At 39.6% G+C, this 19,428-nt stretch overlaps 1 protein-coding gene across 1 annotated transcript in view; it reads right to left on the bottom strand.

Moving 5' to 3' along the window:
- The window catches only part of LOC126260433 (uncharacterized), a 195,648-nt gene that overhangs the window by 101,636 nt on the left and 74,584 nt on the right, over positions 1 to 19,428 (bottom strand). The window contains exons 5-7 of the mRNA XM_049957762.1: positions 11,078 to 11,251; positions 10,783 to 10,923; positions 5,406 to 5,656 (exon numbers count right to left, since the gene is read on the bottom strand). Coding sequence (XP_049813719.1) covers positions 5,406 to 5,656; positions 10,783 to 10,923; positions 11,078 to 11,251 — 566 coding nt within the window. The remainder of the gene's footprint in view (positions 1 to 5,405; positions 5,657 to 10,782; positions 10,924 to 11,077; positions 11,252 to 19,428) is intronic.

The following is a 19,428-nucleotide window of genomic DNA, read 5'->3' as shown; positions in this document are numbered from 1 at the left end:
ATTGCTTGCTCGTCATGTGGCTGAAGGTGACAATTTCTTCTCAAAGATTGTTACAGGCGATGAAACATGGGTTCATCACTTCGAACCTGAAACAAAACGGCAATCAATGGAGTAGCGCCACATCCACTCCCCTACCAAGAAAAAGTTTAAAGCCATACCCTCAGCCGGTAAAGTCATGGTTACAGTCTTCTGGGACGCTGAAGGGGTTATTCTGTTCGATGTCCTTCCCCATGGTCAAACGATCAACTCTGAAGTGTATTGTGCTACTCTTCCGAAATTGAAGAAACGACTTCAGCGTGTTCGTAGGCACAAAAATCAGAACGAACTTCTCCTTCTTCATGACAACGCAAGACCTCACACAAGTCTTCGCACCCGAGAGGAGCTCACAAAACTTCAGTGGACTGTTCTTCCTCATGCACCCTACAGCCCCGATCTCGGACCGTCGGATTTCCATATGTTTGGCCCAATGAAGGACGCAATCCGTGGGAGGCACTACGCGGATGATGAAGAAGTTATTGATGCAGTACGACGTTGGCTCCGACATCGACCAGTGGAATGGTACCGTGCAGGCATACAGGCCCTCATTTCAAGGTGGTGTAAGGCCGTAGCATTGAATGGAGATTACGTTGAAAAATAGTGTTGTGTAGCTAAAAGATTGGGGAATAACCTGGTGTATTTCAATGCTGAATAAAACAACCCGTTTCAGAAAAAAAATGTGTTGCATTACTTATTGAACTGCCCTCGTACATATGTTTTTGGTTTTGGCATAGAAGTGGTTGTATGCTTATTGGCATTCTCAATTGAGTGTGTTATTAAAGATAAAGTTGACAAAAGTTTCTAAAAACCACAAATTAAGTTTACAATTCACAATATAGTACGAATTTTGTGCAGTACTCACAAATGTACAAAAATACAACTATATCACAATACACCCAAGTCTTAACACAACGAAAGAGTATGCGAAACCAAGCCAACAGTAAAACATTAGAATCTAGAATTTCAAATCTGCCACTGGTCTCACACAAAGGAAAATACGAATATTGGCTTATATATGTAAATAATGTGCTGATATATGAACTCTGTACTTAGCTTTCTACACAGGTATCCCAAAGAATAACACTGCAGCATCAGTTCACCACAAACAAAATAGTGAAAATCATGGATGTACCAGATGTTTGTCATGGTAACATATTTATGTCTTGAAAATACATCAAGTCTTGGTTTTTACAGTACCACTACTGTTACATTTTTAAGCAATCCTTCTGTATTGTTGAACCAAACCATGATAACAGTACATCACAGAAAACTAGCACTATTATGCTGAGTTGTATTTAACACTAACATTGTTGTTCTTACATAGTATGTGGCTGCTTTTTCAGTGGATTAAAGCAGATCCCTGACATTAAAGATGGATATTCATTCATTCATTCATTCACACATGTTCAGTCAATCTCATCATAAAGGAGAGCCTCCAAGGACGAGGAATAAGTCAATTTATACATCAAGTAACCACTACTTGCTACTTCTGCGAAGTATAACAACGACCAATTACGACTAGCACTAATCTAATCAAACTGATCATTTCTTCTGTGTTAAAATACATTTGTGTATTAGGGGAAATAAAAGCTTCTTTGAAAAAAGCCACTGCCTCTTCTCCCTTACTACTCAGCTTATAACACTTCAATAATTCATCTTGACTTTATTACTACCCAGCTCCTAACATTTAAATAAAGCATTTCAACTTTACACAGAACATTATTAGTTGCCTACTAGCTGGCAAAATCAGGATCAATCTTATACAAATATTAAGTTATGCTGAAACTAAATTCCTGTGTCCAAGTGCTTGGATATACTGTAGGAGTAGATAGTGAGAGTTTTTTTACTTTGAATTTAAATATTTTTGGGATTTTCAGTTTTCTCCTGATTTCTGCTGGCAACCTATTACACACTTTTGCCCAGGATGAACCATACAGAAGGGTGCATATTCTATACAAAAATTATTTCTACTTGTACTATCGTGGTTGAGAACTGCTGAGTTCATCCTAAATTCTCTCCTGTTACTAATCACAAATACCAATAGAATACATGCATTGGTGTTTACTTGGAAGAGTTCGTAAGTCCCTGAAGAAGCTTATGCAAAATGTTCAGTTATCAACTTTACACAGTATTCTTATTGCATACTTCTGTAGAATAAACACTTTTCTATCTTAGCTGCAATGCCCCGGAAGATTATGCTGCACAATAGCATTGGTGAAAGTATGTGAAGTAAGTTAACGATCCTGTCCGTGGGCCAACAGAGTTAAAGAGATTTCTGAGAGCAAAGCAGGAGAACTGAGCTTCGTCATTAACTTCCACAAGATATTGCCACCTCAGTTTACTATCCACCTAAATGCCCAGGAAATTAACACATGGTGCCTCATCCAGTGTATGCCCATTGATTTCTAAAGTAAGTTTTTGCAGGTTAAAGAATGCAAACAAGTTGTAAGCCTCTTCCACGCTTCTACTGACTGTATCTGATATGGATGGACATTTGAATGTTTTGTCAACATACTTGTATCGTCATCGAACCATACAGTTTTTGAAAATCCCTCTAATGCTCCCCCTCTGAAAGTCCTTTATGTAGACCAAGAATAGCAGCAGGCCAAGCTTTGCACTTGCAGCATATCATATTTAATGTTTCCCCACTCCGAATTTAATCTTATTCACATTGTATCAGTTGCCGAAGTGACCCTCTGCTTTCCACTGTTAAGATATGACTTCTTCCATGCAAGTGGAAGACATTTAAAGCCATACCATTTCATTTTCCAAAGCAGAATTTTATGATATACACAGTCAAAGCCCTTGGTAATACAACACAAAATGCCAACAGGGTAATTTTTGTTGTTTAATTGTAGTAGAATTGAGTTTGTGAGATGGTATATTGCATTCTCAGTAGAAAAGGCCTTAAGGAGTCCAAACAGAACTGATGTTAAAAGGTTATTCTCCGATAGATAAATCATTATTTTGTCACAAGCTACTTTCTCAAAAATTTTTTGAGAACACAGGAAGAAGTGTGATCAGTATATAATTAGAGGTCAATTATGTATCTCCACATCTGCATATTGGCTTTGTTAATGCATATTTCAATCTTTCTGGAAATATTCCTTGACTCATTGGCTGATTACAAGGTAACTCAAGGGTGGCTCTATCGAGTCAGCATAAGATTTTAGTACACTGGTTGAGGTACCAATATAGTCAGAAGAGTAACTACTTCTTAGAGATCTAATGATTTTTGTGGTTTCTCTAGAGCACACATTACTTGTCTAAGTTTATTGGATATGCTTGTGATGGAGGATTTTTGTCTCCATACTTTCTACTAGATAATTTACAGGCTACTAAGAGTGCTACTAACATTACAATTTCATGTAAAGGTCACAGATGTAACCTCAGATGTGAAGAAATAGAACAAAACCTCATGGTTTTATACGCCAAATTAAAGCACGTACACGTCTGGCACATACCAGAATAATGGAAGCATTAAAATTCCTACATTCTGAAGGGTATGCTGCAATTTTTAGCACAAATGATTAGCTCATTAAAGCTTATTCCAGAGTAAAAATTTCCAAAGGGATGTTACCAGACACATCACTGCATTATTTCTGCTTTTTACTGCATATATGCAGGAACATTATGGATATTTTTACCACACATCCACCCATCCACTAGTGTTACATGTTCCAGATATATAATCAGATTGAAAGTGATTTAATTATCTAAAGTTATCGCAGACATCAAAAATGTCAACAGTGAAAGTATTTTTCTTGTATACTACTGTTATTATAGGCCTATGTAATGTTAAAATAATGTAATGTTAAGATATGTACCACTTCCATTTTTTAAAATTATTTTAAACTGTTACAGTTTTCAAGTCCCCCCTCCCCCACTCCCTCCCAACGAGACTCATAAAACAATAGTTAGAAATACAAGGTCTGTTCAAAAAGTTCTGGAACATTTGTAATTTCGTGCCAATGGTGTGTCAAGAGTGAAATGCAGTTGGCATCCCTGCACACACCTGTGTTCAATGTGTAACCGTCAGCAGTTTCATTGTTGTATGTCTGTTAGTTACTGTTCAGTGTTGTATTGAGTAGAATGTTGTGTCACACAGTTTACAAATTTCAAGTTGGAAGAGTTAGAGGAGCAACAAGTCTGCATGAAATTTTGCGTGAAACTCAAGAAAAGCTTTACAGATACCCTCATTCAGGATGCCCTTCAACATCTAGCGATGACACTCATGTCAGGGATGTCAACGAAATTGTGCATTCCAATCCTAGACTGACAGTAAGAAGTTGCAGAAGAAATTAACATTTCAGATAGATCATGTCATGAAGTCCTGATACAACATCTTGCAATGCATCGTGCTGCTGCCAAGTTCACCCCACGGCTCATGAGTCAAGACCAGAAAGACTTTCGCCTCGCAAGCTGTGAAGAGTTTTTGGATTGTGCAAGTGAGAATGAGATTTTCCTTAAGAGAATCATAACGGCAATGATTATAATGATGAGACCAAGGTTCTATCTTCACAATGGTCGGGAAAGGTTGTTCAAGACCAAAAAAGGCTTGTCAGGTCAGGTCAAATGTCAAAGCCATGCTGATAGTATTCTTTGACTTTGAAGGATTACTTCACCATGAATTTGTGCCACAGTGACAAACAGTTAATCAACGGTACTATCTGGACAAGCTGTGATGTCTGCGAGAAAATGTGAGATGCAAATGGCCTGAAATGTGGTGAGACAGTTCATGGCTCTTGGATCACGATAATGCATCTGCACACTCACTGTCGTTAGTGTGTGACTACTACACAAAAGCCAAAATCACTGTGCTGTCTCATCCTCTGTACTCTCCAGAACTGGCCCCTGTGGACTATTTTTTATTTCCAAAGTTGAAAACGCTTGTGAAACGATGAAGATTTGCAGCAATAGACGAGATAAAAGAAAATTCGCAGACAGCACGTTTCACAATCCAGCAAGAGGCGTACCAAGACTGCTTCCAAAAGTGGAAACAGCACTGCGAGCATTTTATCAATTGTGGAGGAGAGTATTTTTAAGCAGACGATTCACAATAAGTAAATTGCAAATGTAGAAAAATTTTGTGGACAAAGTTCCGGAATTTTTTGAACAGACCTCATAAAGCAAATGTCTAGTACAGAGACAACGACATTCAGGTAACAGAGTGGAATTCAGGTTCCTTTAAATTTGTGTGAGCAGGCCTTCTTTCTTTTTATAATAATAATAATAATAATAATAATAATAAAAAAGATTTTACTTTCTTGAAACTTCTCTACACTTTCAGATAACATAATACATGTTTTACCTATTTCTATCAGGCCAAATAGATGTATTCAAACAAAGAATTTATTATTTGGACTTACCAAATTATTTATTTTTTCTGGACTTCTTTTCTTAGATAATGATTTCTTAACATTGGTTTTAACAATTCTTTGGGATTTTTCCCTCAGCGTTTGAAGCTTAACTTTCTTCATTTCATTCTCCATGTTCTTTTTGCTTTGTTCAGTGGCAAATCTTTCTTTTCGTTTTTGTTTCTGTTGGAGTATATATTCCCTAGTTTTATTTCGATTATGAAATAACTTTCTTTTTGGAGTATCTGAATTGCATTTTTTCTCTGAAAAATAAATAAATTAGCAATGTTGTTTTGTTCAAACTGAAAAATGTCTTATTTTGCTTGCAAATATAGTATGGAAAGTTTTGGTTGAACATAAATAATTTAGGAGTGAAGGAGAACACTTGCTGAAGAGCAGAAGCATTGAGAGGCGCACACAAATACACACACAATTTCAGAAGATATCCTTTGGCAAACAGCCAGCAAAAAGGTGTGTGTCTGTTGCTATAGCTTGTCAAAGGATTTCTTCCAAAAGCCAGAAAAGTTTTCATTCCCTTTTCTGTGTGTGTCTCTCAGTGACTCAATACTTCTGTTATTTTGCTTACAGTTAAAAGTTAACTTCAGGTATCAAAATTCTGTTAATAGTATTACATTCATTCAGCTTCAATTAAGTTCAATTTTTCATTACCAAATTTAAGTACATTATCTGGCTCAAGGGATTAAAACAGGGGTAGATTTTAATAGTACTGGACAATTGTCCCCATTCTGAAAGCTATGACTATAAGAAATCAAATATTAGTATGTACTGCATAATATTTAAATATAGGGTTTAGCCCAATGCTTCCATATCCAGTTAGTATCTCTGTTCAGGTTAGTTCACAGTAAAATGTTACATTTGGAAGATGGCAGAATACCCTCCACATAATTTTTAAAGATAATGTACTTCCTGTCAAACTTTTATGGTATGTTGGATTCAGATTTTTTGGTAAGTAAGAAGAAGGGTGAAAAAGCATTATGTAATTTTGTGTAGCATACAGTTAAAATATGTAAAAGCATTTAATTATAGCGAAATACATAAAAATATGTAACAATAAAATAAAATGTATCAACACTGACAACATAATTTGTGAACATTCACACGTTTCATGTGCATAGGAGCAAAGGAAAACAATATTCAACTACATGAAAATCAAGGGTCCAGTCATGAGATGTGGAGAATACCAATTTGCAAGGGCATGTGGAATCCTAAATTGCCAAGGTAGTACAGGGAAAGTAGAAAAATCTAGAAGCTAAAATACACAGGATGGAGACAGATATTTTAGAAATCAATGACGCAATGGTCAGAAGAGGGAGGAATTTTGGAATGGGGATCACAGAATTCTTCCTCATTGGTTAGAAAATGGTAGTTCAAAACTATGACAATAACAAAAAAGAAAATTACTAACAGAATGAAGCGTTATCTGCAGCAAATAGAAGCATTCATCCAACTACACACGCCAATCACAGATTTAGGTGACAGTGAAACTTAACTAATGTATGACAATGAAAATAATCAATTTTTAACAATATAATGTAATTGGACACACAAAAAAATCTACTCACCATCCGTTAGCAGGAGAACACGCATACAAAAAAAGGTTTTACTAATGCAAGCTTTTGAAGCCAGTGGCTCCTTCTTCTGATGGAAGGGTTGAAAGGGAAGCAACAGGGGTGAAGGGAAAGGAAATGCAGAGCTTTAGGAAAAGGGGTAGAGTTTGAAGAAGTCACCCTGAACCACAGTTCATAGGAGACTTAGCGGATACGATGAAAAGGAAAGATTGATTATAAACTACAGGAGTTATCCAAGAAGTTATATATTCATAATGATCATAACCTAATAACAGTTTACATTTAAGAAGTTAATGAGAAAGCAGTTGAAATGTTGAGAGACTTAAAACAAGCTGAAGGAACTAAAAACTCTGACTGCTTGTAAGATTACAAATAAAAAAACTATGAGTTATTGCTGTGGAACACTGATGGAATACCTTGAAAGAAGTCTACTACGATAGAACAAGATAAAAAGCAGGCAGTTATGGGTATCAGGTAAGATACTCAAATACAGAAGCAACAAAAATGTAAAAATGTTGTAGGGAACAGCTACAATATAGGTAATTCAGGTATGAAATCAATCAAAAATGTACAAAATCTAATGAAGAATGGATGGAGGAAAGATGTCATAAGATACATACAAAATCAAAACAGGTTAATGTAGATGCTGCACACTGATGATCATATTATGGAGCATAAAAGGTGGAGACCAATGATGAGAGATGAGAAGGATAATTGGGTGATGGAAGAAGAAAATAAGGTGAGAAGATAAGAACAACACATACAGAAGCTTTGTAGTTGAACAGAAAAAAAAAACAGATCTACTGAAACTGAGGACAAAGTGCAAGAAGATATTAGGGGATATTCAATATTTATTTTTAAATTGCAAAAAGTTTTGCTCAAACTTGAAAGGAAGGAAGGCACAGATACTGATGACATACCAACAGAAGGCAAGATCAGATAGATGTGAAAATTAATATCGTAAATCAACTATCACAAGACTAAAAAATATTCACAAAAGAATGTTACTGCAGAATGGAAGTGAAAAATTGAGGCTGGATTGAGAGCAGGCTGTTGGGTTTTAGGGAATAGGAGCCCATGTAAGGCAATGCAGCAGATATACTGAAAGGAAGAGGGTAACTGGCAGGTGAAAGAAATGGAGAACTGCACCAAACCAATCCTGAAGTTGCTGAGCAAAACAAAAACATCAAAAGTGGAAAAAAAATTGTCATTTCCATCAGTCACACTGCTGGACAGAAACCTACCATGGAGACTAGTCTATTTTTACATTTTTAACAGAAGTAGGTGTTTTCATTTTAGAACACATATTGTACAAAAGAGCATCGAACACCTTTTGAATAAGTGTGTCAGGTTTTGCAGGCAAATATATTTAACTTCAGCAAATGATAAAAACATTTCAACAAGTTCTATTTACAAACTAATCAATTTTAAATAATTACATATGCCAACACTATAGTGTGCACTTACGATGGCAGCAGCATGTTACGTCCTGCACAAAGAGAGATGGAGAATGCTTGTGTCACCAGAGTACTCCCTGCCTTTATCCCATGCCTCACATTCCACCTGTTACCTTCCCTGGTAACTGGTAAGATGAGAGAGAGCTATATCAGGCTACTGATTCTTATTCAGAGTCTCCCTAGTTAGAATCTGTATGTTTGGGGAACTATCACTGTTGCTTCACAACCTAATACTTCTTATGTTTGCTTTAAGTCACCCATAATTTACTCTATAGGACTAAGTGACCTCACAGTACATGAAAATCAACGCTTAATGCACCATGCACACTCCGAAGCAAGTGCTACAGGCAGCTGCAGCACAGTGACACTATTGGTTGGAGTGTCATGTGGGACACTGCTGCTAGCCACTGTGCATCACCCCACCATTCACCTTCTTATGTGGAGACCACTACAACATAACACATGTCCAAAGATTCAGTAACAGTCGTTCCTGAAAAGGGAAGGAAGACTAGCATTTAATGTCCTGAAGACAACACATAAGTTGAGACTGAGGAAGGATGGGAAAGGAATTAGGTCAGGCCCTTTCAAAGAAACTTACTGTGATCAATTTATGAACATCAAGGAAAACCTAAATCTGGATGCCCAGATGGATATCAGAACCATTATTTGCAACTTTTTAGACATGTCATCATCGCCACTGCCACCGCCGACGCCACCACCACCACCACCACCACCACCCACTTAATAAAAACTTAGGATGGAATATAATAGGATTCTGAGGACATACTACTAACACCAGGTGTGTCTTTGTGGGTGGGGTGAGTGTTCAAGTTTAAAGATCTGAAAAATAAGCAAGCTATTCTCCATCTTTTCTATTTGCTCATCTACTATGCAGTACCTTCCTATTTGGTGGATTGTGATCTATCCTCAAACAGTTAATTATATACATATAACTTTAACAATCAACATTAACAAAGCAATGTTCACTCCTAGTCCAATGTATGGAAACAAGGTATTTCTTTCTTTCTTTCTTTCCTGAGAAGAGCAGCAAGGTACACATGATGTCCTTGGTTCTTGTCACCCACATGGCCTTAATTTACATTAATTTCTTTGGTCTCAGCATTTTTTCACAGTAACTATTCCTTTCTTCACTTCTTTTTAGTCTTATATATTCCTCATTTTTTTTGACCTGACTCCCCACATTAGGGCCTATGACTGTACCATAATGACCACTATCCTGACCCCTACACTGAACGTTCCTCATTTCCTGACATGTGAATAGAGTAAGATCCATTTGAAAACACTTGATTCAGGAAAGACATACTAGAGGGTACTTGATTCTCTAGATTATTTGTGGTATAGGGGATAAATACCTGTGAGGTTTTATTTTGTTGACCATTTCTTATTTTGTTTTCAGATTGTTGTTTCTTTTATCTGCCTAAAAGAATTTACTTCCTCTTCACTTTTGAAACTGTGATAGATAACAATTACCTTCGCTGTTTTCATTGGGGCAGTTTTCTCCCCTATTCTTTAATAAGCATATCCACACCACTAGAAAGGTCACCAGATCAATGATAGTGGTCCAGCCCTGATACAGTATTTCTCTTTTCTCACATGTTAAAGTAGTCTCCCAAAAAGGACCTTTACCAAAAGCATTTCATTTAGCTCATGCTATGTGCCACTCAATATAGTTCTTGTAACTCCCCATATACTATTACCCCATTTGGGATCTAGCAACTCTAGTGTCAATTTCTGCACCTTGTGTCATCTCCCAATTTAGATTTGAGTAACTACTTCCTACTCTCAGCACTTGTAAGTATGCCCATTTTGGTATAGTATAATAATAAGAAATATGATACGAAAATCTGCATTTTGAATACTCATATGGTCAAAAACAAAACTTCAGTTTGACTAAAATAAATGTGAATCATGTAACGGAAGTTAATGAGCTAGATGTCAGATTATGGAAGGGGGAATGTATTTAATTGCATGTGTGCCTTTCCCAAATTATCAGTCATGGAGAGACACTGTGGAAGCTTCCTACAGCCAGTGTGACTTAGTGGTTCCTGCTATGTGTCATTCTTTGAAATATAACAATGATATGGACTACAATCATTCATAAATCTTTTGAGTGACTCTGATACAAAGTTTGTATATATTTTACAGATAACCGACCTCTGTTGTTCTCATTAGAAGCAGGTTACCAGGCAGACAGCAATATCTGTAAAACTGACTGCAACACGACCCGCATCCAAAATACTAAACTATTATTTCTTCCTACTCTTTCACTGCTGATAGATCTGCCACAAAATAAATAAATGCAATTAAGTATTTGTTTCTTACCAGAATCTGCATTTTTCAGATCATGGAATTCAGTTGAAGCTCTTTGCATGGAGCCAACACTTTTCACTTTAATATTAGAGGCCAATTTTTCAGTTACAGCATTGTTTCCATCAGCACTTAAAACCTCTGGCTCATTTACATCTAATATGAAAAAATTAAAACATTGAAACGTATAATGTCAATACTACACTAAATTTAATAAATTACACACAGATCATCTCATGCACACACTAGTCTAGTTATCACATTATTTAAAACCAAAACTGGTTAACTACACCAAATATTAGTTTCTTACCAAGATCACCATGGTCTAATTCCTGGAATTCTTTGTCATTTCTTTGACTGGTAATAATATTTTTCTCAATAATTATGTCACCTGGATTAGTAGCACTGATACATTCTGTTAAAGTACTTTGAGCTTCTGCTTCAGAAATGACTGACTTAGTGATGACAGATGAACCTACATTGTCTAGGGGGGAAAAAAAGAGGTGGTGAAGAGGTCATAGTAATATTGACAAAAAGAATTTCACAAAATAAATACAGGGTACATTAATTCATATACTAGAAATGAACTTTTGTTCTCGGTAAGAGGGAGGATAGTGAGTGAGGGAAGTCATTAAATGTGTTATGGATACTGAGACAGTAAAGGAGGTGGGAGGAAAGAAAGTATAGAAAGGAACTGTGGTTTTGGCCATTATTTGGTCAGCTGCACATTCAAATACAAACGCAGCCAGTTACACCACTGCACTTCCTACAGCTGACACTGTGGCACAAGGGTGCTGCAAATACAAATGCCGCCAGTTACACCACTGCATTTCCTACACACTGTGGCACAAGGGTGCAGCCACGAACAATTACACTGCTGCCAATGAGATGCAAGCGTCCCCTCTCTGCAGTTCCAGCAGCAGGTATACTTAAGCCTGAACACTGTTGAACAACCCCCTTTTTGTGTGTGTGCCAGTTGAAAAGAATTTACAGACTTTCACAGTGGCCAGGGCTTGACATTGGAATAGACATTGTATTGAAAAGTGACAAATTTATAAACCTTTTGTGTCTGTATTAATTCTACATTCAAATATATTGTTTGCAACTGATGCTGTGAATTAAGCAACAAAGTTATGTATTATTTTCACTCTTTGATATTACGTAGAATAAATTAATATCTGAATTCTCTGTTCATGAATGGCATCTGTTTCTCATTCCTAAATCCATGAAACAACCATACAGCAAGCAAGGAAGACATAACAGACTGGCAACAAGAAAAAAGAAGTGGTACAAGGAGCTTGGAAAACCAGAGCAGAACTTTTTTTCTTTCTACTGAATTATTTTGTGTGTGTGTGTGTGTGTGTGTGTTTTAATCTGAAATACATAAGTTGCAATATTTAAATTGAGATATTTAAGGAATCATGGCAAACCAGGAAGGGTAACACCTAAGTGCTGAACAGTTTCTAACTTCTCCTGTCAGTTTCAAAGTAAACAAATAATAGAACTGCTGTCAGCAGTTTCTTGCACGTACAAGCACAAGCAGCCCTGGAACAAAAGGCACCAGAAGGTACAGACAGAATTCAGCAGCCACTCCACCCTTCTAACAGTTCGGTGAGACAAAGGAAACATGGAAAGAACACACAACACAGCTGCACCAACATTTTGGTGCCTACAAAATCACAAATGGATAACGTTGTGCATTTGTCTTTCCACATGTAGTAGAGTACACCTATCACCTCACAGTGAGATTGTTTCCCCTCAGTTAGCCCTAAACACAGCCCTAGGAGGTTATAATTGCAAGATTAGACGAATTTTTTGAGAGTCAAATACATGTTTCTGCTGCATAGTATACATTTTTCTGCATGCAACTTTGTAGTAATCAGTCCTATAAAGAATGAATTGCACAGCATAACTAGAGACTATAAATTCAACTGATCAGGATGAAATGCTTTGGGATGCTGTTATTCAGAATCTATCAGGTCAGAGACTGAGTGCCTAAATTCTAAAACATCACAACCTTAGCCTAGGTGAAGTGCTTCAAGTTATCAATGTATACAAAGTTCACGATTTAGCTGAGTGTGATTGACTTGAGGCAGACAACCCATGCCCCAGCCACAGCCCTGACCCCAGCACTCATAAGTCAGCATCAAGTAAACAAGGCCAAACACACAACTACAGACAGTGTTTTCTGGGCTGGCACAAATCCAATTACACTGCTCCAGTTGCATCCAAAGCAAAGACATGTGTCAAATGCTATGTCAATCATGAATGGAAGAATTGCTTCTTCAAGTGAGCTGAATGCAATTTTTGTCATCGCACAGGACAGCCTGCGTGCAAAAGACTAGGCAACCCTTGTCTGTTTCACGTGGGAATAAAGCAGAGGAGGAACAAATGGAAACCAATATCATTTCGTGTTCAAATTCAGCACAAAAATCAGACAAATGAAGATGCAGAAAATGCACACACATGCATTTGATTCGAATACCACATACTTCAAAAAGGCTCTCCCAATCTCAAAATTCATGAAAGCACTCTGGTGCACAGACGGAGACAGAAGACAGGTTTTTACAACATGGGATGGACAATTTTATTCAGAGAACACATCGCAAACTGTGGATTGCATGGCAAATTCGTAACCAGTCAGTGCTTCTTGAATTAGATACCAGAGCTCCTGTCATGTTGCTTAACCTAGATACATGTACATGCGAAAAAACTGGCCAACGACATTAGCAGACATCAAGTCCACATCTCACCACCTATAATGGCAACAGCATTTCAGTCATAGAAGGTGCCGCATAACTGCAAAATCCAAAAACATGAGTAAGGAAGTACCTTTCACTATAGTTTGCTCACACAAAAGTCCAAATATTTTTGGCATGGATGTGTTTAATTCCCTCAGATTAGGCACACAGGACAATGTGCATGCTATTGATACAAAAATTTCCCGTGATGCAATTCTACAACTCTGTGACAAGTATCAAAATTTGTTCAACAGTACTCTAGGATGTGGAAAAGATTTTCATGCTCTCATTATGCTGAAAGCTAATGCCCAACCCAAATTTTGCTGTGCATGCCTTGTGCTGCACACATCACACAATGAAGTAGCTACAGGGATTCAGAGACTGGAATCTATTGTGTCTTAAAAACTATTTCAAAAAGTCGGTGGGCATCCACCCTTAGTCATCATTCATAAGCCAAATAGGAAGATTCGTCTCTGTGCAGATTTCAAGTGCACTCTCAGTTCACACACAGTCATTGATTCCTACCTGCTCCCACATATAGAGGAAATTTTTGCTCACCTAGTGGGAGGCCAACTCTCAAAAATTGGTCTTGCAGAAGCTTATCTTCAATTACCATTAGAGAGAAGAGACAAAGAAAATTTTTATTCTGTATACTCTGTTAGCTTGTTTGAATATCAATACTTACCTTTCGGAAGTGCTTCCATGCCTGCATTGTCTCAAAAATTTCTCATACAAGTTATGTCCAAGATGCCTTCTTGTTTTAATTACCTTGATGACATAATCATGCCTGAACGAACACTAGAATGACACCGCAAAAATTTGGACTGTCTTTTTCAAGTTTTAACAGAGGCTGGTTTCAAAAGTAACTTGCAGAAACATTCTTTTTTCAACATAACAATTGAATACCTAAGACATGACATCACACCAATGGTGCTCGTCCTTCAATGAAAACATTTGCAAGCAACTCAGCAACTACCATCTCCTAAGAATTCATATGACGGAAAGCTGTTCTTGGAAATTGGCTTATTACATGAAGTTCATTCCTAATGTGGTAAAAATGCCGTGCCTAAAATGAAATGCCTCAGACGTAAATATGTTCCATTCCATTGGACAAAAGACTATGACCAAGCTTCTTAAAGACTAAAAAATGCATTACTTCGTCAACCTTGCCTAATGCACTATGATTTGCTGAAACCACTTAAGCTAGCAGTCGACTCTTCATCCCATGGTGTTGGGGATGTTTTATATCCCACAAAATTGGCAAAACAGACCACACCATCACATTTGCTTCCAAAACTCTGAACAGTGCTGGCATTAATTATAGTCAGCTGGAGTAAAAAGCCCTGGCTATACTCTGTAGTGTCATCAAATTTAATCATTACCTGTATAACAGAAAATTTTTCCAGACCAAGGACTATAAGCCTTTGAGTGCACTGTTTCATCCATCAAAACAAGTTCATGGTGCAAATGCTTCAATGTTGTTCGCTATTATTGTCAAATTACTTGTATAAAATTTGGTATTGCCCGAAGGCGCAACATGCAAACACTGACATATTGCCCCGTTTACCTGCTGGCACAGATGCAGCTTTCAAAACGTTGTAAGCTTCTTGTTTATGTATCGATTCTTCTGATTCACATGCACTGGATTTTTTTCTGATTGATTCACAGTGGATCACACAAGCAATGGATTATGACCAATCGCCACAATTGCTAAAAAGTTACAATCTCGAAGGTTGGCTGTGCTCTCAGAAATGTATTCCTGATCCTTTGTGTGAAGATAGTTTGTGCACTGCAACAGTTTATCTCTTCTGAATGACGTGATTCTGCTTCCCACATCTAACAAACAGACAAGATTGTTAATCCCTGCCTCATTACAACAGCAGGCATTAAGTCTTCTGCAAAAAGATCATTGGGGGACAGTCTGCACTAAGCAGCTGGTGTGCCAACAGTTGGCTTGTTTAAGATAAGCAAATAGAATGTGTGATGGCTCAATGTTGCACTTGCGTGGACAATTAGACTGCTGTTCGCTACGAATTTTTCTTGTGGCCACATTCTGATACTCCATGGTAAAGCCTCTACATAGACTTTGTTGTCCCCTTTTGACACACACATTAGTTGATTATTGTCGATGATTACAGTAAATACCCTTGCCCAATGTGTTTGATGACTGCCACTAGCACCATCAATAAGGCACTCGCTTCTGTATTTTCTCTCGAAGGCTTGGCGCAAATAATTATTTCCGACAATGGACCTCCTTTATCTTTAAAGGAATACAGCACCATTCTCGTCACAGTCTAAGAGTAAGGCCAAACATTTCATTTGAACGCCTAAGGCACAAATGTCAGAAATTCAAGCTTCACATTCACATGAAGATGTCTTACTGATGTTTCCTAGTTCATATCATACTTTGCCTATTCCTGATATTTTTGTGGCACAATTTTTGTTTGGGAGATTCTATCAGACCTTGTTGCATTTGCTTCATCCTTACTACTCGGCTCCAGCTTCAAACTTTACCACCAAGTTTCGCCCAAACATCACTGTTCAATATTGAGCGTACAACAAGCCACATTTATGAGAATCCGTCATTGTTCTCAGCTAAGCTGGCAGAGTGCAGTGTACCATTCACAGCAGTGCAGGCAGCTACAGCCCTATGAATTCAGTGATCCTGCCTTAGATCATACTGTTAGACATTTCTTCATTGCACGACATCCGGCCACTGTGATGCAAACCACATCCATCCATTGAAATGCAAACTCCTACACAGTTTACTGAATGGGTGCCTCCACCCGCAGCAGTCTCACCAATGGCAGTCAACATCTGGTCCCCTGCGATGCTTTTGCCGCCAACACTGCAGGTTGCCTCTTCAATGGACACTGACGTCATCACCGTCAGCTAGTCATCAGCACCCTCCATCCTCCTACTTGTTGCATTGGATGCGTTCTGCTCCTGATGTTCTGGGGCAGTTTCCCTGGCACTCGCAAGACACAATGTATGCTGCAGATCACCTCTCCTGTGGACATTGACGCCGTCAACGTCAGCTACTCGCCAGCACCCTCTGCAGCACTCTCCATACTCCTACCTGTTCTGTTGGATGCATTCTGCCCCTGATTTTCTGGGGCAGTTTCCCCGGTGCTCACAATACATAATGTTGGGATGCAGGTTAGTCTTCTCTGTCCCCAGCCAAGTACCTGCCTCTTTACGATCCACTGCACGGAATTCCCCCGTACCTTCCAAGTTGGTGGTGTCGGCCGTTATTGGCTCAGTCGCCCTTTCAAAGGTGCATGCCGCCATGTACACCACCGCATTTCCTACAGTTGCCACTACCGCACAAGGGCACTGCCACAAACGATTACGCCACTGCCAATGAGATGCTCCAGTGTGGGTGTACTTAAGCTCCAACATTTGTGCACAACAGCCTTTTTCTGTATTTGCCAGCTGAACAGCATTTACACATTTTCATTGTGGCCAGGTCTGGATACCTTCTGAATAGACATTGTATTTAAGAGTGACAGATTTATAAATCTTTTGTATCTGTACGTATTTCAACATTCAAATGTACTGTTAGCAACTGATGCTGTGGTTTCAACAACAAAGTTATGTATTGTTTTCACTATTTGATACTAGATGTAGAATAAATTAATCCCTGAACACACTGTTCATGAACAACATCTGTTCCTGGCTTCTGTATCCACGAAAGTACCTCACAGTGTACAAGGAAGACATACAGAAATGAGGAGGGACAAAGGAGCAGGGAATGGGAGGGCAAAGAGAAGATAGCGTGGGCAGCTGTGAAGGGGACCAGGAAGAGAAGGCAACACAGGCATCTTTGAAAGGGGGGAAGGGCAGTATGAGAGGCTGTGAAAGAAAGGGAGAAGAAAAATAAGGTGAGGGGGACTGGCAGCATGGGCAGCTGTGAATTGTGGGGCAGCAAGGCCTGATGTGAAGGAAGGACAACATGGAAGTAAGGAAGAATAAAGTTTAACATCCGATCAACAATGAGGTCTTAGACACACAAAACAGCCTCACACTGAGGAAGTTTAGGGAACGAAATTCGATAAAATCTCTGAAAGGAACCATCTTGGCATTTTTTTAAAAATTATTTATATAAACCAGAAGCTTGCACAGGATAGAGTAGCATGGAGAGCTGCATCAAACCAGTCTCAGGACTGAAGACCACAACAACAACAACAACAAAACCATAGAAAACACAAATATGGGTGGTCAGACTTACACACCACCTCACTTGGTTTCTCAGAGAAAAAGAGAGGGCAGAAAGTGAAGTTCAATTCTGTATGTTGCAGTTAGAAATGCCTTGTTCTTTCTGGTTAATCACTGTTCATCTCTCCTTAATACAATTAAACAATTTATTGACAAGCTTTTACAGCCACATGTCAAATTTGTTGTCCAGGAGTGACAATATGGTTCCCAAGAGCTCCTGATTCAAGAGATAAGCTAAAAAAGAAAAGAGTCTTCAACATGGAATACTAGGTGAATGCACAAACTCAGCCACTCAGAAGCATGCAAAATTCATCGCAACTGACAACTGACACACTGCATTCAGCCTTGACTCAGCTTTTAGTCTCTTCCACACGTACAAAAATAGGCAACATATACACTCCTGGAAATGGAAAAAAGAACACATTGACACCGGTGTGTCAGACCCACCATACTTGCTCCGGACACTGCGAGAGGGCTGTACAAGCAATGATCACACGCACGGCACAGCGGACACACCAGGAACCGCGGTGTTGGCCGTCGAATGGCGCTAGCTGCGCAGCATTTGTGCACCGCCGCCGTCAGTGTCAGCCAGTTTGCCGTGGCATACGGAGCTCCATCGCATCGCAGTCTTTAACACTGGTAGCATGCCGCGACAGCGTGGACGTGAACCGTATGTGCAGTTGACGGACTTTGAGCGAGGGCGTATAGTGGGCATGCGGGAGGCCAGGTGGACGTACCGCCGAATTGCTGAACACGTGGGGCGTGAGGTCTCCACAGTACATCGATGTTGTCGCCAGTGGTCGGCGGAAGGTGCACGTGCCCGTCGACCTGGGACCGGACCGCAGCGATGCACGGATGCACGCCAAGACCGTAGGATCCTACGCAGTGCCGTAGGGGACCGCACCGCTACTTCCCAGCAAATTAGGGACACTGTTGCTCCTGGGGTATCGGCGAGGACCATTCGCAACCGTCTCCATGAAGCTGGGCTACGGTCCCGCACACCGTTAGGCCGTCTTCCGCTCACGCCCCAACATCGTGCAGCCCGCCTCCAGTGGTGTCGCGACAGGTGTGAATGGAGGGACGAATGGAGACGTGTCGTCTTCAGCGATGAGAGTCGCTTCTGCCTTGGTGCCAATGATGGTTGTATGCGTGTTTGGCGCCGTGCAGGTGAGCGCCACAATCAGGACTGCATACGACCGAGGCACACAGGGCCAACACCCGGCATCATGGTGTGGGGAGCGATCTCCTACACTGGCCGTACACCACTGGTGATCGTCGAGGGGACACTGAATAGTGCACGGTACATCCAAACCGTCATCGAACCCATCGTTCTACCATTCCTAGACCGGCAAGGGAACTTGCTGTTCCAACAGGACAATGCACGTCCGCATGTATCCCGTGCCACCCAACGTGCTCTAGAAGGTGTACGTCAACTACCCTGGCCAGCAAGATCTCCGGATCTGTCCCCCATTGAGCATGTTTGGGACTGGATGAAGCGTTGTCTCACGTGGTCTGCACGTCCAGCACGAACGCTGGTCCAACTGAGGCGCCAGGTGGAAATGGCATGGCAAGCCGTTCCACAGGACTACATCCAGCATCTCTACGATCGTCTCCATGGGAGAATAGCAGCCTGCATTGCTGCGAAAGGTGGATATACACTGTACTAGTGCCGACATTGTGCATGCTCTGTTGCCTGTGTCTA

The sequence above is a fragment of the Schistocerca nitens genome, chromosome 5 (assembly GCF_023898315.1).
Source record: "Schistocerca nitens isolate TAMUIC-IGC-003100 chromosome 5, iqSchNite1.1, whole genome shotgun sequence".
In the NCBI taxonomy this organism is placed as follows: Eukaryota; Metazoa; Arthropoda; class Insecta; order Orthoptera; family Acrididae; genus Schistocerca; species Schistocerca nitens.
The sequence above is the reverse complement of the archived record's forward strand: the minus strand, read 5'-3'. Positions and strand labels throughout refer to the sequence as shown.